This window comes from Anguilla anguilla, chromosome 15 (assembly GCF_013347855.1).
Source record: "Anguilla anguilla isolate fAngAng1 chromosome 15, fAngAng1.pri, whole genome shotgun sequence".
NCBI lineage: Eukaryota > Metazoa > Chordata > Actinopteri > Anguilliformes > Anguillidae > Anguilla > Anguilla anguilla.
This window is the reverse complement of record NC_049215.1, coordinates 33,937,328-33,963,385: the sequence shown is the minus strand read 5'-3', so window position 1 is coordinate 33,963,385 and position 26,058 is coordinate 33,937,328. Positions and strand designations below refer to the sequence as shown.

Sequence of the window (26,058 nt, the reverse complement as noted above, 5' to 3'; positions counted from 1 at the left end):
GACTTTAATTTCTCGATGTCACACCCAGGGATGGCCCCTGGAGGGGTAGAGGGGCGGGGGGGGCAGGGGGGTGAAGGAGTCACAGAGTCAGATGACATCATGGGAATGTGATTGGGGGATAAAAAGACAGAAGTGCATCCTCCTCTGAGGTTCGGGAGTCAGTCACAGGGATCAAACGCACGCCGGTACGCCCCCGCGCTTCCCCGGGGTTGTTTTTAGGTCCCCCGTATCAGATGAGCTGCTATCGCTGCCATGCAGCACTGGCTCAGTCTCTGCTTTATCAGGCATTTCCCTTCCACCCCCCCCCCCCCACCACCCCCCCCCCCCCATCCCCCATGGGGCGTAGTTTGTGCCATATTACCAGACTCACTCAGTAGGGCTGCGCACTATTGTTAAAACTTGTCCTCGAAGAAGAGGATTATTTCTACAATATTAAATGCAGTGTATGTTTGTAGGGTAGTTTAAACATCTGGGGGAAAATGGTGCCTGGCAGCCAGCAGTGATTGTGTAAATATTTAGAAAAAGCTTCCTGAACAAAGACGTTATATTCACAGTATACACATTTATTCCGGTTCTCTTATTAAATCGTGCTTTTTACAGTACGTTGCTTAAGCACATTGTGCCAATGAAAACTCGTTTTGGAAAGGGAGATGTCTTTCTGATCTATTGAATCAAGCTTATTGAAATGATCAATAAAATTATTCGGATCTTCAGTATCTGAACAGAGCTAGCCTTTTTTCATACTGTATGAATGGGTGGGGGAGAAGAGACCGTGCAGTAACTGGACGGGAGCGTGTTATCAAAGTTACTGCTGAAGAGGCGAAGGGGAGTGACGCGCGAGGGGCTACAGTTGTGAAACTCCTCTCACATCCTGCCCTTCACAATTGGGCTCGCGAGCGAGTTTACGCGCTGCATGGCAAGGACAGGACTCTGGGAATCCGAGGACTGCTCAGCAAGCTCTCTCCTGTTCTACTCTCAACGTTTCGTTCGGATTCAAGAGACGTGGCGATAGATGGGCTGCAGTAGTGGAGGTTTAAACTCGACGCGTCAAGAAATATGATCTAATGGTTGGTTTAGTAAAGCATTCAAGCGCTGCTCATATTACAACCAACTCAATACTGAGAGACAACAATTACTAAGGGAAAACGGAGATGTCCGCTCAAGGGTTACTGAACAGTGTATTCTCGTGCTCTTCTCCATCATCGAAAACTATTTCCAAAAGGAGACTGCGGCAGACACGAAGTTTGGACCCAGCCATAATAAGAAACTATGGGACCGACGCAGAAAGGAAACCGGAGGAGTTGGACAGCTTTAAGTCGTCGTACGAGGGTTCGAGGGAGACAGGTGGCGGTTCGTCTCTCCAAACCTCAGCTGAATCCTTGGTTGCTTCAAAGTCGGATTTGCGTTCTAAAGCGCCGAGTTCAAAACAATCTATTCCGTCCTTTTCAAGCCCGTCCACGCCACTGGAGACCTCTCCGTCCTCCAACTTTCAGTTCGACTATGATGTGAAGGGCGTGAAGCGGAATACTGCCTGGGATCTGCCGTTCCTCGCGCGTAGCCCCGCGCTCGCGCCCACGGGCAGCGCGAGCACTATCTTTTCCCCACGAAAGTGGCTTCAGAAGAAACTGCAGCAGGACAGCTCTTACTCCTACATCGTGTGGAAGTCCGAGGTAAGACTGAAGCCTGTGCTCATAGACATAACATGGAACTGAGATTTCCCCCAGATACATTCCAATAACTCTCGAGGATAAACGAATCCGATCCCGTGTCAACCACAATCTTGACTCCTGGCTGATTGACTTTGATTGATTGTTTCTGTAGCAGGTTATTCAGGCAAGTCGAAGTGCGTGTTTTTTTATGCTCCATATTTTTCTTAGGTTTTATGATTAAAAATGTTTCGTTCTTAGTGCCATTTTTTTCGAAGTATTTATTTCGAAGAACCACGACAAGCTCCGTGAGATTAACTGCATATTTCAGTTTCCTCATGTTTGCTGGGTTAGTGCTGCAGCCGTACAGATAATAAACTCTCCACAAAAACGTACTTGGGATTTATTTTTAGTAGGAGTTTTAATGGCCAAATATTTGGCAGCTGTCCACTTGGTCTGGATTTGAGGTATGAATCTATTTTTTTCTTGCAATAATAAAGTACAGGCAAGTGATTAATGAAGTTAAGGTTAAAGTGTAAGTGTTAACCAAACTTGTTGATATTGCTGTCCTGCCTTGTTCCCACGAGTGTGAACTTCTACAGGGTCAGATGCGGCGGCATAAAAACTGCTTTCTCACGCTTTGTAGACCCGGGCAGCATGAATAATTGCCCCAAGTTGTTGTTCCTAAACAAACCCACAAAAGTGACTTATGTACCACGGGGGCCCGTGCAGTGGCCATTATGGTTTCTGACCTAGTCTTGGGTTAAGGAAGCACTCACCTGTGTCTTTGAGAAGAGGAAGACATTATTATTATTATTATTATTATTATTATTATTATTATCATCATTATTATTATTATCTGGCTACTAATCTAGTTTTGGGTTATGGAAGCACTCACCTGTGTCTTTGAGAGAAAGACATTATTATTATTATTATTATTATTATTATTATTGTCTGGTTACTAATCTAGTTATGGGTTAAGGAAGCACTCACCTGTGTCTTTGAGAGGAAGACATTATTATTACTTACTGTATTATGTCAAGCAAACACCATTATTTAAGGGAGATGTGCCGTGCACGTGACATTATTCATAATTCATATTTATAAAACCTAGAATGAATTAAGGTGTCTTCTGGGATAATGCAGGAAGAATTCAGAAAACATGAAAATGAAGAGCGTCAAATAAGACTCAGGGCATTGCAGGCAATAGATCTCTAGAAATTCAGTGTGTGTTGAATAATGGCAGCTGGAGAGTGTGCAGTCCAAATGTTTAGCAGCATCTCTGTCCACTGCACAGGCTAGGGGGGGGGGGGGAGTTAAAAGCCTAGAACCGTCCCCTCCCAAATCTGGAACATGGATTGAAGTTTAAAAAAAAGCTGTTCCAGGTTTTACTCGGTGCAGTTATCCATCTAACTCAGTAATCCTGCTTCGTGAAATACCCCCTAGGTGTGTGTTCTGGTCAGAGGATGTGTAGAGTAGTGTGTGTGTTCTGTTCAGTAGATGTGCCGAGTAGTGTGTGTGTTCTGTTCAGTAGATGTGCAGAGTAGTGTGTGTGTTCTTCTGTTCAGTAGATGTGCAGAGTAGTGTGTGTGTTCTGTTCAGTAGATGTGCAGAGCAGTGGGTGTGTTCTGTTCAGTAGATGTGCAGAGTAGTGTGTGTTCTGTTCAGTAGATGTGCAGAGTAGTGTGTGTTCTGTTCAGTAGATGTGCAGAGTAGTGTGTGTTCTGTTCAGTAGATGTGCAGAGTAGTGTGTGTGTTCTTCTGTTCAGTAGATGTGTAGAGTAGTGTGTGTTCTGTACAGTAGATGTAGAGTTGTCTTTTTAGTAATTTGTATTTGTTCTAATACTGTAGCTTATTCTTCTGCCTAGTTGGCTTTGCAGAGGTTAGGTCTGAATAGTGTTCACTGTGTGAACTAAACTGTGTTCTTGGCTAGAAATAGCTTTACAAAAGAAGTATTGTAGCTTATTGAACCTGTGTTTTGTAGTTGTCCATGACCGTGAAATGCACTTTTTGTACATCCCTTTGGATAAAAGCGTCTGCCAAATAAATGTAATGTAAAGTAATGTTGTCTGTGTTCGCCTATAGTGGTTGTTATAGTGATGGGGCAAGTTTAGGATTATGGCTGGGTTTCAGAATTACTGTTCTGAATTAGGAGGAAACGTTTTCAAAAAGATTTTTTCATTCATTCATTCATTCATTCATTCATTTAAATTTGGAAACTTGCTGTGTGTTGTGGTTGCTGTAGATGTATTTTTGTACATTTTTTCAGAAATATGTGCACAGGTTGATGATATTGTTTCGTATGATATGACCGCACAGTGGTTGCCTCTCAACAAGAAGGTCCTGGGTTTGAATCCAAGCCTCCCACAGTACAAAGACATGAGGTGTGAATGGTGTGCCCTGCAATAGACTGGCTAACGCTAACTGTCCTGGGTATATTTCTGCCTCTGGCCCAATGCATGCTGGGATAGGCTCCAGCACCCCCCGCGATCCTGCTCAGGGGGTATAGATAACAGATGGCTGGATGATAGTCAGATAATTATGCAATAATATGATACTGTGTGAATTAGGAAGCGCTGACAATAGCAATTACATTATATAGGCATTTCATTTCAATTAGTAAATATTACGATATCTACCCCAAGAGGATTATAAGTTGGTAGCTTTACTGAATACCTTTTTGGGAATAACCTTTCTGATGAATGCTCTTGTTTATTGCTGTCACCATTTTTTTGTTGTTCATGTCTAGAAAATCATTTAAGTTTGTACTTTTAACAAATTTCCCATGTTCAGAAAAGCACAATAAATGAGATTTGGTACAATGCAGTATATTGCCTTCTTGTGGCTAGTGCCAGCTTGGTCTTACAAAAAATGCTACATTCACATTGAAATAAGAATAAAATTGGGGGAAAAAATATATTGTATCTGTTACTGTGAGTCTGGCATGGTACACATGGCATTGATGAAGGAGATTCAGTTTCATGGCACAGAATTACCTGCAGTTAGAGGAGTGTCTGAGATTCTGACAAGCCTTGGTTGTTGATTTATGTAGTTGAACTATGAGGCCAAATGGTTGCACAATTGGACAGCCTTCTGTTTCAGGGCTTTTAAATGACTGTCTTCACTGCCACATGCAAGACACAATGCTGCCTCCTGTTGAGGAACGGTGGAACTGCAGGGTAAGACCTTCGGGAGCCATGTGGGTTTAAGGACATCGGATTGTGGACTAATCTTAATTTATGTAGTCTTCTTTATTAGTATAAAACTCAAATTCCCAGAGGCTCCATATACTGAGATTGAACTGTCAGAAGCCACTTTTCATAACCTACCCTGCAATCCTGACATCCATTACATTACATTGCATTTATTTCCGTTACATTACATTACATATTATATCCATATCCAGTCTTGTTGCCTTTCTCTGCTGGCTTTCAAAAACTTCTGTGTCCTTTCATTGCCGTTCTCAAACCATTTGTATGTTCTCGATACCTGATTGCGTCCTGGTTCCTTTTTTTTTTTGGTACGGCTTTGAGAACTTGGGCTTACCGAGCTCGCACCGAGTTTGAACTCCCCCCCCAAGTGCGTGGCGCTCGGCACCGCGGTATCCGTGGCAACGTGACCGACCGTACGCATCCTACGTGGGTTCAGGCAGAGTGTTTTTTGAGCAGGAAATCCATCCCTGAAACTCCTTGGATTCCGCAGAGCTTTAATAGGTAGTGGGACCCGGAGTCCGGTGGAGCCGATTGCTTCCCTGCGCTGATAAAGGCTCCCCACAGGATGTGCGGTTTATGAGCTCTCTGGGTACACTATATCCAGCCCTGTCCCTTTAATTTGTTTTCATTAGACAATCTTGACAAACAGTCTTTTATTTAAATAGACGTCTTCGTCGCAGAGAAATCCCTCCGTTTCGGTTTTTGGTTAGAAAAACGCTCCAACGGTAGTGTTTTGTGATGCCAGCACGTACAGTGGGAGAGCAGGAAAGTGGACGAATCCATAAAGTACGGTTTATGTGCTAAATGTACAGTAAGTCATAATCCATAACCAAGGAGGCTGTGTAATCAGGAGCTTCGTTCTTTGGGCGGCAGTGTAGTATAATGGGCAAGGAGTTGGTCTTGCAGGTTCAAGTCCCTGCTAGGACACTGCCGTTGTACCCTTGAGCTAGGTACTTAGCCTGCATTGCTTCAGTATGAAATCCAGCTGTATAAATGGATGCAATGTAAATGCTGTGTGTAAAAAGTTGTGTAAGTCACTCTGGATACGAGCTAAATGCCTGTTATGTAATGTAATGAATAAGCCACAATGTACTCAATTCACAAATACCTCACTCAGTTTAGCAGCTGCAGTCTTATTGAAAATGATTTTAGGTAAAGGGGAACACTACTCTTTTCCCCCCCCCTTATTAGCGATAATTGTTAAGCACGACTTTCTCTTACCCAATCACTGTCATGGTGTTCGGCATCATTTTAAAAATTGACCTTTGACCCCCCTTGACTCTCGCTAACATAGTATTATTGCTACTGATGTGACAGCATCCGTAGGGGTCAAGTGAACCGTGGCGCTGACAGCGAGCGATGGCGCACGATGTGGGATTGTTCTCACGGGGGAAAGCATGAATGGTGGATTCGCATGCCTCTTCATGTCTCCTGCACACTGGGAAATATGTGGATTATTGCGCAATACGCTGGAGGGGGAAACGCTCACAAGCGCTCGCTCACAGGCCATGTCGATTCCTAATGACTGCTGTTCAATAGGCCCATTGTCTCCTTCGTGTTGATTTTACATTTATTTACAATTATTTTCCGATGATAAAATGATGAATTGCTTAAAATGGCTAAACCCTGGATTACATTAAGATGTCACTGACCCTTCTCGCGAAGCCTATGACTAAAATCCCGTGTCAGTATATACATACTGTAGCATTTTGAAGTTTTTCAAAACCGTATATAAGTAAATGTTTTTTGTGTTGGTGCGGAGGTAGTCTAAGTATGTACAACACAGTATCTGAGGATGAGAGGGTGAATTTTGAGTTTCGCTCATGCCAAGCATGAATAGACTGTACACAGCCAGGTCTGCTCCATACGGGCAGAAAAGGTCCAGCCCAGTTTCTCACCACACGGTGTTCACCTTACACACAGTGTGATAAAAGACACTTCCTGGTAATTACCAAAGAGTCACACGTCAAAGATATTATCCAGCGTATTATGACATCACGCCACACAACATTACAAAACAAACAGCGTGAGACGCACATCAAAGATATTATCCAGCATATTGTGACATCATACCACACAATATTGAAAAACAAACAGTGTGATGTCATCACGGCGTGAGAAATGGCCGAACGCGCGGGACGTCTCCGCTCGCCGTGTTTCCCTGGTTACGCACGGTTCCGCACGCCCCCTGTGAGCCGAGGTGAGTACACCTGCGCGCCGGTAAAAATGTGTCGTACCTAAAACTGCGGATTCGGGTTTTCCCTGACGCTGCACGCTTTGGGGGTGGTGTGGGAGCAGGCTGTAGATTTATTAATACCACCCCCCCCACCCCCGCCCCCCCGCCCTGCCCCGGGACAGCGCTTCAGCCGCGTCTGTCTCCGGTAAAGACGGGGCGGCGTCGTCGTTTCGACTTGTCCGCGGGGAGGGCGTGGCCGCGCTTCATCTTCACTGGGAGCAGCGCCGCCCGCCGCAGCGTTCCCGTGTTTAGAGCGCAAACAAGGACCCGCGGAGGTCGGAGCCGCCCGTGCGACCGCGTCTGCAGCAGGACTGAGAGGGTGGAGGGAGGGGAGGAGGGGAGGAGGAGACCCCCTGTACGTTCGGGACATGAGCACAGCCGCGTGTTTGGGCAGAAGGAACGCCAGTTTCCGTCCCGGTGTGGAATGGTGGATCCGAGTGGGGTGTCAGGTAAGGGCGTTGTGCGCTGCTTTTTTTTTTTTTGTCCTACGTGCGCCGCGCGAGTACACGCGCTCCTTCAAAACCGCTTTCGCTGGAGGCGCGACCGGCTCGACGGGTTTCTTTCCTCCCTGGGAAGAGCTGATCCGTGTGTTGTCTGTCTGCCCAGAACATAGCGGTATTTTTCCTGCACTTAAATGCGTATTGCCTCCTACCTCTCGCACGCGTGTAACTGTCATGTCTCACAATTTTTACGGTCCTCGCATCGCAGTGCGTTCACACACAGGAAGTACCTGCTGTTTGATTGATGATGTCATCGCTCCGTACTCTTTTGTCATCCAGCTCCGCCGCGGAGTGTCGGAACGCGTGGATTCGTTGTGTTTTTTTTTTGTTTTTTTTGACGAAGCGAAGGATTCCGCGTCGTGCCTGGCTCCAAACTCGGCCGCGGCTCGGCCGAATGTATGAAACATTTGCTAACTGACACATTTTTGGGCTCAGAGCTGGACGTTTTCCCTCCTCCTGCCAGGATTTGTTTTTGTGATGAAACCGCTGTCGGACCCGTGCAGAGCGCTCGCGGAGCTGATGGGCGGGGGCAGCGTGTGTCCTGCGTATTTCAGTGTAAATCTGTTGCCGGGGGCAACAGTGCGCGGCGCCCGCCGTTCTCGTGGACGGCTTCGTGAGGCAGACCTCCCCGTGTCTGTGAACAGGAAGGGCGGCCCGCAGAACGTGAGAGACCCCCTCGTTCACAGCCACAACTTCGCCTTTATTTTTTTTTTAATTAAAAAAATTTTTTTTTTTACCAGAGTCAAGTGCGTTCTGTTTCCTCGTTACGGCAGAGGTTTGACTCTGCTCGGCGGTCGAGCCCTCCGGCCACACGCTCCGGCAGAGGAGCACTGTTTGCCGTTTCATTGAAGACACGTTAAACAGGCTCTCCGCATTGTTAGAAAGAAAAAGAACCGCGCTTCGGCGGTGTCAGACTCGTTTACAAATAATTTAAATTTCTTTTACACACTTTGCGCTGTGTAAAGACCTCTGGTGGGGGGGGGGGGGGGGAGGAGGGAGAAAAGAAGTTTGTTTTTCTTACTGTATGTTTGGTTTGGTAACTTGCAAAAAAACTGCCTCCAAATGAGCGGGGGGGGAAGAGGCACGTCTGTACCGTACTCCAGCGTGGCGCTGAGCGTTAGACGCTGTGTGGAGCTCGCTGGAATCCTGCAGCACAGCGCCCTGCGCCGCGCTGCTCTTCCAGGGGTCCCCCTTTCCAAACGAGCCGCGGTCGTGGGAGCCGACCGTCGTCATTCATCACTGATGCAGCGCCCTATATAGCGCCCCACAATATTCCAAACTGCAGGAAGGAAATAGCTGGAATTCTCACGTGGCTGATGTAATGTAGCACCGGCTGATATTTTATTCCGTCCCGAGTAGGCAGCAATCACAAGGAGAAGGGTACATGGCTTGGCCTTTGTGATGCAGACGCAGAGTATACGGGTGCAGTTGTGTAACGTGATCATAAATGCTGCCGTTACTGAGATACAGCACACCTCTTACCCCTCGCGAGTCACGTTTATAACTGCTCTCCACCCTCGGAAATCAATCCGGGAGGATCGGCGAAACCTCTTACGGACACAAGAGGAGTAATTTGGGACGACTTCAGGTATTTGGAATTCAATCCAGAAAAACAGATCTGCTAGTGTGTGTGTCTTTATTTTTTCAAAATATTAGTGGTTTCGTATCTTTTGGACAGTGACGGTTATTTTGAAATTCCTTTCCTATCTTATCACGTTCGACATTAATAATGTCTCGGTGTTTGATTTACGCAGAGCTCGCTCATCCTAACTCACTGTTCCTAAGAGAGATATGGAGGCATGTGTCTGACAGACCCTTCCTCTTCATCATATTCACATTCATGCAGCGCGTGTCCATTGGACGCTCTCTCCCTTAATGTTGGTGTAGTGCTGTCACAGCTGGATAATTCATGATGTTTTACTCCACTGAAGTGGATGAGGAGATTTCTTTTTTTGGGGGGAGGGGGAACAGTGGAAGATTCTTGAACCTCAAGATCAAATGGCAACTTTTGAAAGTACCGAACTGTCTAATGTGATTATTAAGTGTTATATTAAATGAGACTATTTTGACCTAGTCTTAAAAGAAGCCATATTTCTGAGCGATAAATAAGTGAGCATTAGTTTGTTCTCAATGGAAGGTCTGTGGTTATGGTAATGCTTGGTCCTCCCTGTCAGAATCAGTCATATAGAGTAAGCACAGACAGGACAGTAGGTGATCAACTGGACAGTTTGGTGATGACCAAACCTTACTCAGTGTTTCACAAATTACAGTGCAACATGATATGTAAAAAAATGTAAAATACTGATATACTGATTACTGACACAATTCTTAATTACATTTTTTTTTCAAGTAAAAAAAGTAAACCAAACCAAATTTATTTAAATTACTAAATAACATTAACAGATCTTCCATACTAAATGGTGAGTGCTTTAGAAGGCAGGGTGTTAAATATATATGAAATAAATGTGTCTTACACCTGGTATTTACTGTGATGTAGACAAAAGAGTTCAAATTCAGGTCTGTGTGCATTGTTTGCATTGGAGCTATCTTGGCGGTTCTCATTCTACCGCATTGTACATGCATGGTTCATAGTACATGCACCCTGCAGATACTGATTATATCATTCAAAGTATGTGGAAACCAAAACCGGAAGGTTTGGGTTTTGTGCTGTCCTTTGTGAAGTGTGCAATATGTAATAATCAAATGCACTGACTGATCTGTCAGGGTGTTTAGCAGAAGAGAAAAATGTCATCATTTATCATCGTCACATTGCCCGGTGGCTGACTTTAATTTACAGAGAACAGGTTCTGGGTTTTAAGTGACAATAGCTGTGTCTGAGTTATTAGTATTAGTATTAGAAATTCAGAATGAGACTTAGCGGAAGAGCTAGTAAGTAAGTGGTTCTTTGTTGAAGAGCAGAAAAGTGGGAATCACTTTGAGAGAGATTTATGCGCTCTATGTGCTTTATGTGCATTGTAATGTGTTTTTTAAAGCTTTGGCAACACACACTGAAATATGTTGTGTCGATAAAGCATTTTGAATTGAATTGAATTGAATTGATAGAGAGAGGGAAATAGAGAGAAAGAGAGCAAGCAGTTCTTAGACAGAGAGAGACCGCGTGCAAGAGAGAGATTTCTTATACTGAGAGAGGGAAGGAGAAAAAAAGAGAGACTGGTTTTGAGAGAGAGAGAGAGAGAAAGAGAGACTGGTTCTTAGAGAGAGAGAGAGAGAGAGAGACTGGTTCTTAGAGAGAGAGAGAGTTCTTCGACTGAGAGAGGGAGAAAGAAAGCAAGAGAGACCAGTTCTTAGAGAGAGAGAAAGAGAGAGGCCAGTTCTTGGTCTAAGAGAGCGAAACTGCCTCTCCGCTTCAGTGAGAGAGAGAGAGAGAGGGAGAGAGAGAGAGGCGCTGGTTCTCAGTTTACATGGCGGACGCACACTCCCACGCTGAGGGAGGTGGTCAGTTTCGGCAGGGCAGAGCGGAGGAATGTCCATGCTGAACTCATCACCATCTCTGCCACGAGGCACGTCTCTGTTCGCTTCCACAGCGCGCAGGCCTGATCCTCTCACCCTATCACAGCGCAGGCCTGATCCTCTCACCCTATCACAGCGCAGGCCTGATCCTCACACCCTATCACAGCGCAGGCCTAATCCTCTGACCCTATCACAGCGCAGGCCTAATCCTCTCACCCTATCACAGCGCGCAGGCCTAACCCTCTCACCCTATCACAGCGCGCAGCCTGATCCTCTCACCCTATCACAGCGCGCAGGCCTAATCCCCTCACCCTATCACAGCGCGCAGGCCTGATCCTCTCACCCTATCACAGCGCAGGCCTAATCCTCTCACCCTATCACAGCGCGCAGCCTGATCCTCTCACCCTATCACAGCGCGCAGGCCTGATCCTCTCACCCTATCACAGCGCGCAGGCCTGATCCTCTCACCCTATCACAGCGCGCAGGCCTGATCCTCTCACCCTATCACAGCGCGCAGGCCTGATCCTCTCACCCTATCACAGCGCGCAGGCCTGATCCTCTCACCCTATCACAGCACGCAGGCCTGATCCTCTCACCCTATCACAGCGCGCAGATCTAATCCTCTCACCCTATCACAGCACGCAGGCCTGATCCTCTCACCCTATCACAGCGCAGGCCTGATCCTCTCACCCTATCACAGCACGCAGGCCTGATCCTCTCACCCTATCACAGCGCGCAGGCCTGATCCTCTCACCCTATCACAGCGCGCAGGCCTGATCCTCTCACCCTATCACAGCGCGCATGGCCTGATCCTCTCACCCTATCACAGCGCGCAGGCCTAACCCTCTCACCCTATCACAGCACGCAGGCCTAATCCTCTCACTCCATCACGGCGCACACTCACAGACGTATTTATTTGTAGAGTCCTTCACTGTGTTATGTAAATGGGAGCCCTGTATCGAAGTAGGTCTGCTTGTATTCTTTTGTGGCTTTGATGTAAAAACAATATTAGTTTTTCGAAAACAGCTTTACTTAAAATCTATATTTTGGTCGTTCAGTAAAAAAAACAAAAACACAAAAGCATAATATACAATACTGTTCCTTCTGGTTTTTTTTTCACCCAGTGAATTTGTAAATATAATTTTAGATTTTTAAAATTCTTTCCATATGGAGGCCCTTTATCCATTGTGCCCAGCGGACATCCCTATTCCACAGGCTTACTGTGCTTTCCACATCTTTCCCACTAGAGCAGATGGATCCGTACGGTAGGAAATCGGGGTTCTTGCCGGTTGTTTATGGCACATGGGGCTATAGAGCACGCCGGCCTCCCAGTGAGGCTGGAATGCGCTGTACTAACCGGTCTAGAGCACCTCCTCACAGTGGAGGGAGTGTGAGCACCTCCTCACAGTGGAGGGAGTGTGAGCACCTCCTCACAGAGGAGGCAGTGTGAGCACCTCCTCACAGATGAAGCGGTGTGAGCACCTCCTCACAGAGGAGACAATGTGAGGACCTCCTCATAGCGGAGGCAGTGTGAGCACCTCCTCACAGAGGAGACAATGTGAGCACCTCCTCATAGCGGAAACAGTGTGAGCACCTCCTCACAGAGGAGACGTTGTGAGCGCCTCCTCACGGAGGAGGTGGCGTGAGCACCTCCTCACAGAGAAGATGCACACGGGCACCACTGCCCGCTTCATGTGTTGTGGATTTAATCTTGTTCCAGCGCGGCTCCTGCGTCGATTCCCCTGCCCCTATCTCACGTCCTCCAGCATTTCAGCTCAGAATACAGGACCTTAGATAGGAACCTCTTGTATTTTACCAATCGATGCACAGTCAAGGTAGAATTTCCCAAAATACTGTTTATTAAGGGAAGGTTAGAGTATGTAAAGCAAGTGTTTTTTTTTTTTTTTTGGTCACTGCATTCTGGGAGCTACCAATGTCCCCGATAGTTCCGGGTATGGATGGTTCCTGAGCTTTTTCATGCAGTGGCAAAGGGTTTTTTGTTTCTATGCCTCATTCCTTTTGGCGCCTGTGCTTGCGTCATGGCGTCCTTTAGCTTCCTTATTAAGAGCGACATTTTTGTTGCGTCGGTATCATTTCCCATCTGCTAAACTATGGTTCATGTTTCATAGCTACTGGAGCTCTGCAGACCTGGGTAAGCGTGTATACGGCTTCATAGAAAAGTGCTTCAGAATGGTCTTAAGCCCCCACATTAGAAGGGAAGGACAAATTTGTCAGCTTTTAAGTTTCTATTACAACATTCAGAGTACATTATCCTGACCCATGCCACTTTTTTTTTTAAAGAACAGGGGTAAGGAGTTGGGTCAGATTTCAACAACACTCGGTCTATGCCACTGGTCATCTAATTATTTGATTGGCTGCTGAATCCTTTTAATTTTATCCCTACTTGATTTCTCAGTTGTTCGTTGTAAAAGAGAACCAAGATCAGTTTTGGATTTTCAGTCTTAGGTGTATTTTTCATGGTTTGGGCTGGGCCCCTTAGTTCCAGTGAAGGCTAATCTTAATGCTACAGCATACAATCACATTCTAGACGATTCTGTGCTTCCCGAACTGTTTCAGCATGACAATTACCCCGGGTACACAGCGAGGTTCATATAGAAATTATTTTGTCAAGAATGATATGGGAGAACTTGACTAGCCTGCACAGAGCCCTGATCTGAACCCCATCCAACACCTTTCGGATCAATTGGAAAGCCAACTGCGAGCCAGGCCTAATCGCCCAATCAGTGCCCAGCCTCACTTAATGCTCTTCTGGCTGAATTCCAACATCCTGTATAAAGCCTTTCCAGAAGAGTGGAGGTTGTTATAGCAGAAAAGGGTGGACCAACTCCATATTTATGCCCATAATTTTGGATGAGATGTTGGATGTCAGGTCCACATACCTTTGGCCAAATAGTGTATTTTGTCTGACTTTTGGTGTGATCTGTTTGTCTCGCTTTATCAGATGTTTTTTTTTTGTATAAAAACAGACAGCTAGCTTTTTTACTTCTCTGTGGTTCTTGCTGCAGGCACCCTTATTACAAACACTGCGTTTCCTGCTGCTTCCTGTTCTGAAATCCCACATTTGTCTTCTGACGATGCCTCTTCCTTCTCCAACTTTAATTCTGGCGCCGTTCTTGATCTTGGTTATTTGAGCCGCTGAACTGAACTGGTCGCCCTGCATTAGCCGCACGCTAGTAAACCTGAAGAATGCCCATCATGTGAACGGAACCGGTAAGTGCACAGGCATCTTCTCAGATCTTCTGCCCAAAGCGTGTCATCACCAGGTACGTGGAGCCGACTCAGGCTCTTCCTGGAGCTCCAGTCTGGCCCGTCAGACTGTGCGTACAGCGCCAGAGCAGCCAGCTCCTGTCTGGAATATAGTGACGCTGTAACCGTAGATTTGTATTTAGTACCTGCTGTACCAGACTGGGGGTGCATGCAGGCTCACTGTACCAGACTGGGGGTGCATGCAGGCTCACTGTACCAGACTAGGGCTACATGTAGTCACACTGTACCAGACTGTGGGTGCATGCAGGCTCACTGTACCAGACTGGGGGTGCATGCAGGCTCACTGTACCAGACTGGGGGTGCATGCAGGCTCACTGTACCAGACTGGGGGTGCATGCAGGCTCACTGTACCAGACTGGGGGTGCATGCAGGCTCACTGTACCAGACTGGGGGTGCATGCAGGCTCACTGTACCAGACTGGGGGTGCATGCAGGCTCACTGTACCAGACTGGGGGTGCATGCAGGCTCACTGTACCAGACTGGGGGTGCATGCAGGCTCACTGTACCAGACTGTGGGTGCATGCAGGCTCACTGCATGCTGTACCAGACTGCTGGTGCTGTCACCACATACCAGGCTAGAGCTGTACGTAGAGTGAACTGCATACAAGGCTGATTTTACATGCACGATATTACATGCACCAGCGGTCTGGTACAGCATGTAGAGAGACTGCATGCACCCGCAGTCTGATACAGCATGTAGTGAGACTGCATGCACCTGCAGTCTGGTACAGCATGTAGTGAGACTGCATGCACCCGCAGTCTGGTACAGTGAGCCTGCATGCACCTGCAGTCTGGTACAGCATGTAGTGAGACTGCATGCACCCGCAGTCTGGTACAGCATGTATGCTGCATGCACTCCCAGTCTGGTACAGCATGTAGTGAGAATGCATGCACCCGCAGTCTGATACAGCATGTAGTGAGACTGCATGCACCCGCAGTCTGATACAGCATGTAGTGAGACTGCATGCACCTGCAGTCTGGTTCAGCATGTATTCTGCATGCAGTGGCAGTTTTGGTTAGCATCGGGAGAGGAGCTCACAGCCCACAGACCTGGCCGAAGATCTGCTCTGGGGATGTTCCGGATGCTTCCAGTCAAAACATTCGACAGCCGCGCGCGGATCTGTCCGAAGAGCGCCCCCCGGCGCGGGAGGACAGAGCGGCACGCTTATTTTAACAGCGGGGGGCGGGGGGGGGGGGGGGGGCGTGGAGTGGGAGAGCCCGTCCCGCGGAGCGGAGAGGAGAGGAGAGGGTCAGGAGGACGCGTTTGGGACGGATCCGTTCTCGTGTATGTAGCGGGAGGTTTGATCTGGCACGGCCTGGGGGTGGGGCTTCTCCCCTGCCCTCTCCCGTAATTCTCGAGGCTTAAAGCAGATGTGCTCCTCCCGTGTGTAATCGGGACAAGCTGCTAGGCCCGGGCCGGGATAGCAGTGCCTCTGGATCCTCTTACCCTCCCCAGTTGCACAATCCTACACAATCGCTAACCTTTTCTGAGACGCTATAAGACTTCAAACCCCATGATTCATTTCTTTTTTTTTTTGCTTAGCTGAGCAATGCTTTTCATTCTTTTAGTCTGCATAAATGTTTTCTGGAGAGCAAATAATTCGATTTCTCCTATCCTAATAAATGGATGTAGCTTGTGCCAAGCCGATGGCTGTGATCTAGCAGCTCAGTAGCAGTATTACCTGCTGTGATCCATTGTAGGACCTAAAGAGGAGTTGTGAATGGTAAATTATCCATAAAGTTTTGTTACTCAAATTTTATGATGAGATGTGAAGGTTTAATGATCTCTAACAAGCATACACTGCGTTCATGGCTTTGGGCTGTTGAAGGAATATGGAAGGATTCTGTGGCTTTGCCCCAGATGCAAACAGCAGCAAAGCAAGTTCTTAACACATAGGGATGGGGCAATACAATTTCTTAACACATAGGGATGGAGCTGGGGTGGTGGAGGGGATTTACAAAGCAACATGCAGCGCTTGCATGCAGGAGGAGCAGCCGAATGAGTAGAGGGAGGCTGCTTAAGTAGACCGCCCTGTTAAGTGAATGTACTGTGATAGGCGAACATCACTCAGCTGAGCCATCAGCTGATTCAGCCGGAGCGCTTGACTCTCGTGGCCTGCCAGAACTACACGATGCTCCATTTCTGCTATATTTGAAACTCAGCCCCACATCTCTTAATATTAAACAAAAAAAAAATGTATTCTAGACTGTCGAAATGTAAGTCATCAACTTACAAAGAGATAAATAGGTGAAACATTTTGTTTATTTCATACTAAGATGCTTATAATGGGTTCTGGTGCTGTTAGTGGCGGTCCAGTGTTTTCAGTGACTCACTGCTGAATGGAAGCAGTGCCCCATTGGACCTGCTCCGTTGTATATAGTGTGTCTGGGTTTATGGAACAGGCGAGTGTGATTCAGTGGCTTTTATCTGCTTCGATAAGTCAGTAAAAAAGGGACGTTGCGGTGTTCACCCACTCCGATGACGACTGCAGCGTGTCTGCTCTGTGGAATGTGCTTTATGTTTCTACTGAAGGGGTTATGGGGTATTTAGAGGAGATCCCTGCTCTCACGAATGTCAGAGATGTTGATTTTGGCTGATGTTATAGTAGCAGATAGTGATGTCAATATTGTGTGCCAGTGCCGGGGTTTGCAAATAAGGGATAAAAAAAAAATTTGCCCTGGTCGCCTCTCTTGAAGGCACAACCAACATTATCAGACACACTAATACATGCTGAATTGTAGAAAAAGAAATGTTTCCTTGCAATGTTTCTCTAGTATTATGCTCAAAGTGTACACATGCGTGAATGTATGTGTGTAAATTGTGTGTTTGTGCTGTTCGTACTGTCCCAGATTCCACATGTAAATATATCAGAAAAGCAAACCTGTCATTTATGCGAGATGGTACATTACTCTGAGCAATATTAGATTTGCTGTGTGTCCATCCCACATGAGTTTTTCAGTGTTTTTGTTCGTGATTCAGTGGTATTGAGGGTAGTGGTCAGGAGGAGAAAGCACAAGGAGATCTAACTTAAAAAGGGACACAGACAGACAGAAAATAGATTCCCAAATGTAATAAAGCTCCCAATTTAAGCATTTTATCACCATGGGAAGTTACATATTTATATATTTGGTTTGGATTTTAATCACCAGCAGATGGTCTTCTTCACTCTTTCCTTCAATGCGAGGGTTTGATGGCGGGACAGAGTGGGAAAGCCAAATTTCTGACCATGAATCACACGACAATAACAACTCTGTCGGTGCAGCAGCAACAAAATCATGAAGTATCTGAGTCTTGCGTACTGCGTGTGCTTCTGAAACCAGAACAAACTGCCGATAGAGAATCCTGGTTAGTGTGTGCTCAGAATGGGTTAGTGGGGGAGAAGGGCTGCTCGGAAAGGGCTTGCACACACACACACACACACACACACGCGCGCACACACACACACACATGCACATACATACGTACACACACACACTATCTCATCAAAATGCTGGCTGCGACTTCTCTGGAGGTCTGCAGGATTGTTATGAGTGGAATGTTACACAATGCTGACTCATTTTGTGAGCATTTCAGCCTATAAAAACTACCACTCCTTCAACAGGTTAGTGCTTAATCACATTTAAAAAAAAAAGAACATCCTGATATGATTAAGGAAAAGACTCGCCCCCCCCCCCCCCCACAACCCTACCTCATTGACTGTTTTCAGATCAAGGCTTTGACCCACCTGGAGGGAGGTGGTTACACACTGCTTATTTTAGTTCCCTTCCAGCAGAATTTGTATGCTTTCCCCCCCCCCTTTTTTTTTGAAAATCAAGCCATTTAATTTGATTGGCTGTGATGATTGGCTGGCTTGTACAACAAGAATTTCACAGCCAACCAAACAACACTTATTTCAAAGGGACCCCAAACCACCACACCTTAAAAAGTGAGTTTAATCCCACAACATTTCCTGTAGTGTGAGTAGTGAAGTGGTTTTCCACGAATGCGTGTACTTGCAATCGGAGTCTGTGTTCCAGCAATTCCGTGTTTAAACACAAGATCTGCGCCGGTTGAATTCTGGCCTAAAAATAGCTCAGGCTCTAAAGTAAACATTAATTTCCGCAGTGGAGCATCACGGTCTGTTGCAGATTAACTGCTTTTTTTTTACCAAAAAAAAAAAACAAAAGTATCTGAGAAGAAAAGTGTTTTGGCATCGAGCAAAGTTTTCAGAACATGTATATAAAGCTGTGCACTTCACACTCTGTGTTTTAATTCAGCGTTTCCCAACCTTTTTCTTTCCGCGGCACACTTTCCAAATTTACAGAATCTCATGGCGCAACACACTCAAAAGCATAAAAAATAAACACCCTGCAGCGTCAGATGTGACGTGCCAACAGTAGGCCTACATGTTCTTTTGGGGTTTTTAATTAAGCAATATGGATTTTAATGACATTTATTTTGGCTTTTGTGAATGGGATTTGTTAATTTATGTTTTTTTTTAATTCATTTGAACATTAAAATTTTTTTAAAGGATTTTTCACACGCCTGACGGCACACCGGAGTGCCGCAGCACACTGGTTGGGAAACGCTGTTTCAATTCATTAAGTTTCTTTTATTTATTTAGAATAAACATTTCCCTTTTCCTATTAGTTGTTTTGGAAAAGCCTAATCATGTTCATCATCAGCATGAATTGCTGCAATGGACAGGACACCGGTGTTTGTGGTAAAACTTTTTATGTGGCAGTAATTTACTCAAAAACCGTCAAAAAATTAGACAATGGTAAAAATAATTCATGTCCGTCACATTTCCTATTCATGTTTTACTGTCCGTTACGGAGGACTGCGATGGATTGGCGGACTGTCCTGGGTGTATTCCTGCCTCTTGCCCAATGCATGCTGGGATAGGCTCAAGCACTCCTTTGCGATCCTGCCCAGGATAAGCGGGTATAGATAATGGATGGACCCTGCCCAGGATAAGCGGGTATAGATAATGGATGGACCCTGCCCAGGATAAGCGGGTATAGATAATGGATGGACCCTGCCCAGGATAAGCGGGTATAGATAATGGATGGACCCTGCCCAGGATAAGCGGGTATAGATAATGGATGGACACTGCCCAGGATAAGCGCGTATAGATAATGGGTGGACCCTGCCCAGGATAAGCGGGTATAGATAATGGATGGACCCTGTCCAGGATAAGCAGGTGTAGATAATGGATGGACCCTGCTCAGGATAAGCGGGTATAGATAATGGATGGACCCTGCTCAGAATAAGCGGGTATCGATAATGGATGGACCCTGCTCAGGATAAGCGGGTATCGATAATGGATGGACCCTGCTCAGGATAAGCAGGTATAGATAATGGATGGACCCTGCCCAGGATAAGCGGGTATAGATAATGGATCGACCCTGCCCAGGATAAGCCGGTATAGATAATGGATGGACCCTGCCCAGGATAAGCGGGTGTAGATAATGGATGGATGGATGGATGGATGCTCAAAAAGGTCTGAGCTCCCCTCTGGAGGATTTAGGATTTTATTAGGATCCCCATTAGCTGATGCAGAACATCAGCTACTCTTCCTGGGGTCCACACAAAAACATCACAACAGATAAGACACTTACAGACAAAACAACCACATGAAATAAAAGTCAAAGTATAACTAACAATATTCTTTCTCACAAACATATTACTATACATATTCTTATTCGTATACACTCATGTATATTAATAGACACTGAATATACGTACAAAGTGAAACCGTACAGCATGTTCATATGCATATTGATAATATTGATTGGAGCGTGTGGTGCCAAGCACCGCTTCTTTATCAGACCGCGCTCGCACGGACATGCGTCAGAGGAGGACGCTTCACCTGCGGCTCAACTGGAGACCAATGCAAACCAATGCGGGGGGTCACGACCAGAGGCTGCCATCCCCGGCCAATAGAAACCCTGCGTTCCCCGTGTCGTCTGCCAACCGCTGGCCAGACTGTGGGGCGACAGTGTGGTATAATGAGTAAGGAGCTGGTTTTGAAACCTAAAGGTCGCAGGTTCGATTCCCAGGTTAAGACACCGCTGCTGTACCCTTGAGCAAAGGTACAGTACTTAATCTACACTGCTACAGTATATATCCTGCCGTATAAATGGATGCAATGTAAAAAAATAAAATACAAAAAAAGTTGTTTAAGTCGCTCTGGATAATCTGCTAAATGCCTGTAATGTAATGTAACATATGCACCCATCTATGCGCCAGAAAACTGTAGTCTTAACAGGAAGTGCCACCCAGCCGCCCCCCCCCCCCCATGATGCTTTGCTTGGGAGGCTGAAATGCAGGTCTGCGCTGTAGTGCAGTTGAGGTTATATAAATAACACGGGCCCGATGAGCTGGAAACAGAGCATTTCCTCCTGACAGACATTCTGCTTCAGCTCAAGCCTTTCATTTCCTGTCCGTTCCCTCCAAAATGAGCCACTGAGAAACACTTTAATTGGGTTACCTTTTTTATTTATTTTTTTTGGAACAACCTTTTATTTGATCCCTCTTATTTTCCCGTCCCAACGGTTTCCGGTGGACTAATTCGCCCAAGAAAATTGAAATTTCCCTGGAGATTAGGTCACTGGTAAATTGATTTTATTTTCATAATTGGAATTCACACCGTGATTTAAAATCTGACCTACAAATAAGACTTATCGGAAATTGAGCCGGCAACGGCATCTGTTGTTATTGCCACTGACATCTGCAGCCAAACAATTACACTGAACAGAGTTGAACACGCAACAGCCAAAAGCAATCACGAGAATGCCAAATATGAGCATTTTATCCTGGGTTATAGACCAATCATAAGATCAGAAAAATGCTGATTACTCTTCAGATGAATCAGATTGAATTCAGATATAGTTCCTTGGATGGATATGATTCAATGGCTCATTGCTGATAAGTTCAGCTATAGTTACAGCAGTCTGTTTCTCTCTCTCTCTCTGTCTCTCTCCTCCCTCCCTCTCCCCTTCTCCCCCCTCTCTCTCTCTCTCTCCCTCTCTCTCCCCTCCTTCTCTCTCCCTCTCTCCCCTCTCCCTCTCACTCTCTCTCTCCCTCTCTCTCTCTCTCTCTCTCTCTCTCTCTCCCTCTCCCCCTCTCTTATGGTATAGTCACATCCTTTGCTGCAGCCCTGCTCCCAGCCCAGCACACAGGCAGGAATAATGGGGATGTCACAGAGTGCTGTTGTGTCAGGCGAATGGGGTGGACGTGTGCTTGTTGAGGAAACAGCGCCTGGGGGTGGGGGGTGGGGGGGTTTGGGGGGGGGGCAGGTGAATGGGACGGACGTTCATTTGTTGAGGGAACAGAGGGCCTGGTGGAGCGGGGGTGTTTGGGGGGGGGCGGGGGGGCAGGGCGGGGGGTTTGAGCAGTAATTAAGTGACAGGACCAGGATGGGAGCACTTGTCCTGTCATGTTATGATGACTCATGTCCTCTGCAACTGTAGCCTTTGCGGGGGGTGATCCTCCGAATGTGCCTCTCGAGACGGAACTGCTCCGTTCAAAAATACAAAACCGAGCTGCTTTCCATTTCTGGTTTGTGAAAGGCAAGTTTAAAACCCACTTTTTTTTTCTTTTTTCCCAATCAAAATATGCATTTTTGGTACAGGGATCTCCTCCAAAATGTCTGACCGTCAAGACAAATATGTGATTGGAATGTTTTTAACTGAACTTTCTAATGCTGATGTCACAATCACTACTGTTAATTGAAAGCAGTGGAGTTCTAGAACACTGGTTTAGAATTTTGAAACAACATTCCAAAAAAATGAGTCCTCAAAGGATTAATGGCAATATGACAAATTTGGCTACAATACAATACGATGCAATATAGAACAAACGATTTATATATATATATATATATATATATATATATATATATATATATATATATGATCCAGCTAACACAATCCTGCTACAATGTACACGTGCATCCAAAACGAGGTTGAGAGTGTCGAAAATTATTGATGTCACGTTTAACGGAAGGAAAAACGGCACTAGTACGAGTGAAGATGAGGTTGAGTCACAATCATAAACAGTGATGTTGGCAGTTACATTGATAGAGAGAAAACCGTCTATGGAAAAAAGTCTATGGAAATTTAAATATTTTATTTCACTATGATTCATAATGATATGGATCAAGTTTTGCACATTGTATGGACTGGATTGGGTTGTTGTCCTTTGAATCGATGTATCGATAGAGATTGATATATATCGTTAACCACTACTTGGCCATATTTGTTGGTCAGCCTCAATACCACAGTGTCCTCCTTAAAAAGTGTCCCCCCAGAGAGAAAGCCACCATCTTTTAATTATTTGAACTTGTTTTAATTTGCTCATTGGTGCTCAGTCACTGCATCTCAGGCAGACTGTGAGCCACTAATAACCAGTCTGTTTGGGCAACAAGACGAGAACAATCCTGCCGATCAAGCCCTCCCTCCAAAACTGAGGGAGGATACGGTTATCTATGTGCCATGTCACCGTGCTTATACAGACACCGTTGTCAGGATTCGGGGCTTTGGGATGCATCCACTCACTGCAAATCAGAACCGTAGCAGGATGAGCCATCCATTAGTCCCTTAAAGGCAGACATCGTTCCATCAGCTGGTTTTATTATGGGCCACATGCAAACAGAGACAAATGTAAAATTCACAATTCACTGGCCACTTTACATTTTTCTGGCTGTATGTGCTCGATTTAAAAAAAGAAAAAAAAAAAAAAGAAACAGACTCCTTCAAAAAAAGATTTTTAAAGCTGTGGAGTATTAAGGATGTGTTATTTCTGAACTGTATCAGGAAATATTATTTTCCTTTAGAAGTCTGTTGGGAAAACAGAATTGCTGTGAGAAAATTAATTTTGGACGGACATCACACTTTCCCCTATCTGTTTGCCGGTTCCAGATCTGGAATCCCATATCCTCCTGGCACTGCAGGCCACATAACTGTACACAACTCGAGCATGCGGGAGGTTATTGCTACACGACTTCTTGTCAGAAATACACGAGGGTCTTCTGAGCGCTGTTTGGATCTCGTCCCATCGCAGCCTGGATCTGGATGCTGCGGAATCATGACAGTATCTTGCTCACTTCACAGCCAGTTGAATTCCAACCATCCGATTTTTAAATTTTTTTTATTTTTATACGCCAGATTTATCCTCAGCTGAAAATAAGAACTAAAAAAAATGACGCATCGTTTATGTCGGAGCGTATGGGTTTGGCTTCGCTCCACGATCTCTGGGAGCACCCGCGTCTACGTGTCAGAGTTTCCGTAGCAGCACAGCAGCAGAACTGGTGTTTACAAAGTAATGATACTAATAATAAACAAAATACAACACGGAGGTCCACAGTTAATTCATGAGTGAGCAGTTCATAGCTCCGTGCACTCAGTTATGGTTATGGAATTGTTCATTTTATGATACCGTCCAAGGGTCAGCTGTGCATGCTTGGGGAACATGGGGAGATATTAGGTCATTTGAAGATTTTACAAAGTCTTGGCTCCAGTTATGCTTTTGGTAAGATTTATGCTGATTCTTTTGGATAATTAGGAGCAACTCATGATAACTCATTCTGACTAGATTATGTGGGCCAAGGCTCAGTGTTGGGTCCTACTTGTAATTATGATTATTGTTAAAACGCAAAAAGTTGAAAAGGTAATTAAGAGTGCATACTTTTGGTACCCATATCAAATACAGGCCAGAACATGAAGCTTGTTTGTCTCCAAAGTAACATGGGAGGTTCTGTATAATATCTCGAAATGGGAAGCACTTGCCAAATTAAATGTAACACCCATTAATATTGAAGTGCTGCATCTTGGCAAAGACTTTAAAGCAGGAATATTTTATTGGGGGTGACTTCAGTGTTTGGTGTTGATTCATCTCCAGAAAGAGACTGTGCTGAAACTACAAAATAGAGAAAAACATATAACTGGAATGGAATAAAAGCATTAAAAACATAGCTTAACATCCATTTAAAAAAAAATGGTTTTACGTATACAAAATTATCAACTTTTATTACAAGATAGAGGAACTGCGTAAACAAAAAAAAAAAAAAAACCTCTGGCTTTAAATAGATAGTTTATGAGGCACTTAGTCTCAGCTTAAGGAGGTTCAGCGGGGATTTGATTGACATTTTAAAAGTTTCAAAGGGATTCAGAATGAAGTCCACACAGAGGCTCTTTCACGTCATCTTCAGTGAAAAGATCCAGAGGTGGAAATTAGTCAAGAGCATATTCATATTTCACTCTCGACATTCGAGACCGTTTCTTCACACAGAGGGTAATTAATTATGCGGAATAACTCGTTTTGGAATTCGCGGCTGAGTAGGTGTCTGGCAGACATCAAAGACGAAAACTTGAAAGAGTGACAGGATCACCGTAGCTCACAGGTAAATGGCAAGCTGAGATGAGTTTGGTTACGGTGTCAGGACTCGCGCTGCGGTCGCGACAAAAGGTGAGACAACACGACGAGGACTGTCGTTCAACAAAGGAATGATTTATTAAGCAGAAGATAATAATGCACGTATGAGTGGAAATATATTGTATTTATAAGAAATATGTGTGGATGCGCGTGTGCAAAGAATGGGATGTGAATGTACGACGCAAAGCCAATGAAGAAAGGAGGGTGAAGAAAAAAAACCCCCACAGGGCGTCCAACCACCTGGCCTGGTGCAGGAGTACATTATAGGTATTACAGCACCTAGAAGAGAGGGAGAGAGAGCGGCCCAGAAAGCACTGGGGCTTCCTTATTATGGGGTTTCCCCCCCAGGTGCTCTCAATTAGCAAAGGGGCTCCCCACACACTGGCCGACTCCTGTAACTACAATAATAAAAATAAAAACAACATAAGAGACAAGGTCGTCACAGTGGGGTTAATAAAATTAAACTCCTGTGTTCTTTTTGTTGCGCGTTGAAGTCCCGCGTATTGGACCTGTGTCTCTTCAGTGTGTTTGTGATTACTGACCACGCTTCTCCCACGGACCTCTTCAGGCCTGCTCTGAGCTGCTCTGCGTGTTTTGGCACCAGCATGGTCAATAATCAGAAATTCAAGTCACCCCGAAGTCAAGAATCACAACTTGGCTCAGATAAGGACTCAAAAACATCCACTTTCAATAAATCTGCGCTTGAAACAATAGTCCAAGAATATTTTAATGTTATTTGCTCCACACTTATTCGCTTTGTTGATATATATATTTTTTTTTAAATTCAATGATTTAAACTGAAAGTTGAAGTTACTTTGATGATACTGATTTAAAAAAATAAAAACAATGTAGTGAAAATGTGGTTTGAGGGAACAAATGTGAAGACTTTGAGGCTGTGGCCTTCTAGTGGTGATTTTTCCCTGTGTGTGTGTCAGGAATGTTTTCAATCCCATAATGCCCGGTTTTCAAACGAGGGCGGCCTTGTGGGTACGCACTTGAAGCCGCGTAGTTAGGGTAAACTGCTAACGGTTGCGCTAAGTAGATCTCTGGGTTCCCCGATTCATTTTGCCTTAATTAACTGCGAGCCCAACGTTTGCGAGGAATGAGAGTGTCTGAGTGTTTGTCCACGCCGACGGTCTCTAGGAGACCGTTGCAATAACAACAGCGCAGTCTGTCTGACATTGTTTTCCTCATGGCCCTGAAAGACATGACTGCTCGAGTCTCTCAGTGCAAAACGCTGTAACGGCTACTCCTCCGCTTCTTTCCACACTCCTTTTTTTCAAAGTCT

The 26,058-nt window shown here is 45.4% G+C and overlaps 1 protein-coding gene across 3 annotated transcripts in view; it reads left to right on the top strand.

Moving 5' to 3' along the window:
* Positions 1-414: 414 nt before the first annotated feature.
* LOC118214259 (rho GTPase-activating protein 6-like) overlaps positions 415-26,058 on the top strand; it is a 113,951-nt gene continuing 88,307 nt past the window's right edge. The window contains exon 1 of one of the 3 annotated variants that reach the window (XM_035394076.1): positions 415-1,670. In XM_035394076.1, the coding sequence (XP_035249967.1) occupies positions 1,152-1,670 (519 nt within the window). In that variant the 5' untranslated portion in view covers positions 415-1,151. Of the gene's footprint in view, positions 1,671-7,431; positions 7,544-26,058 lie in introns of those variants that run through there. The other 2 variants (XM_035394075.1, XM_035394077.1) reach the window with 2 other exon arrangements.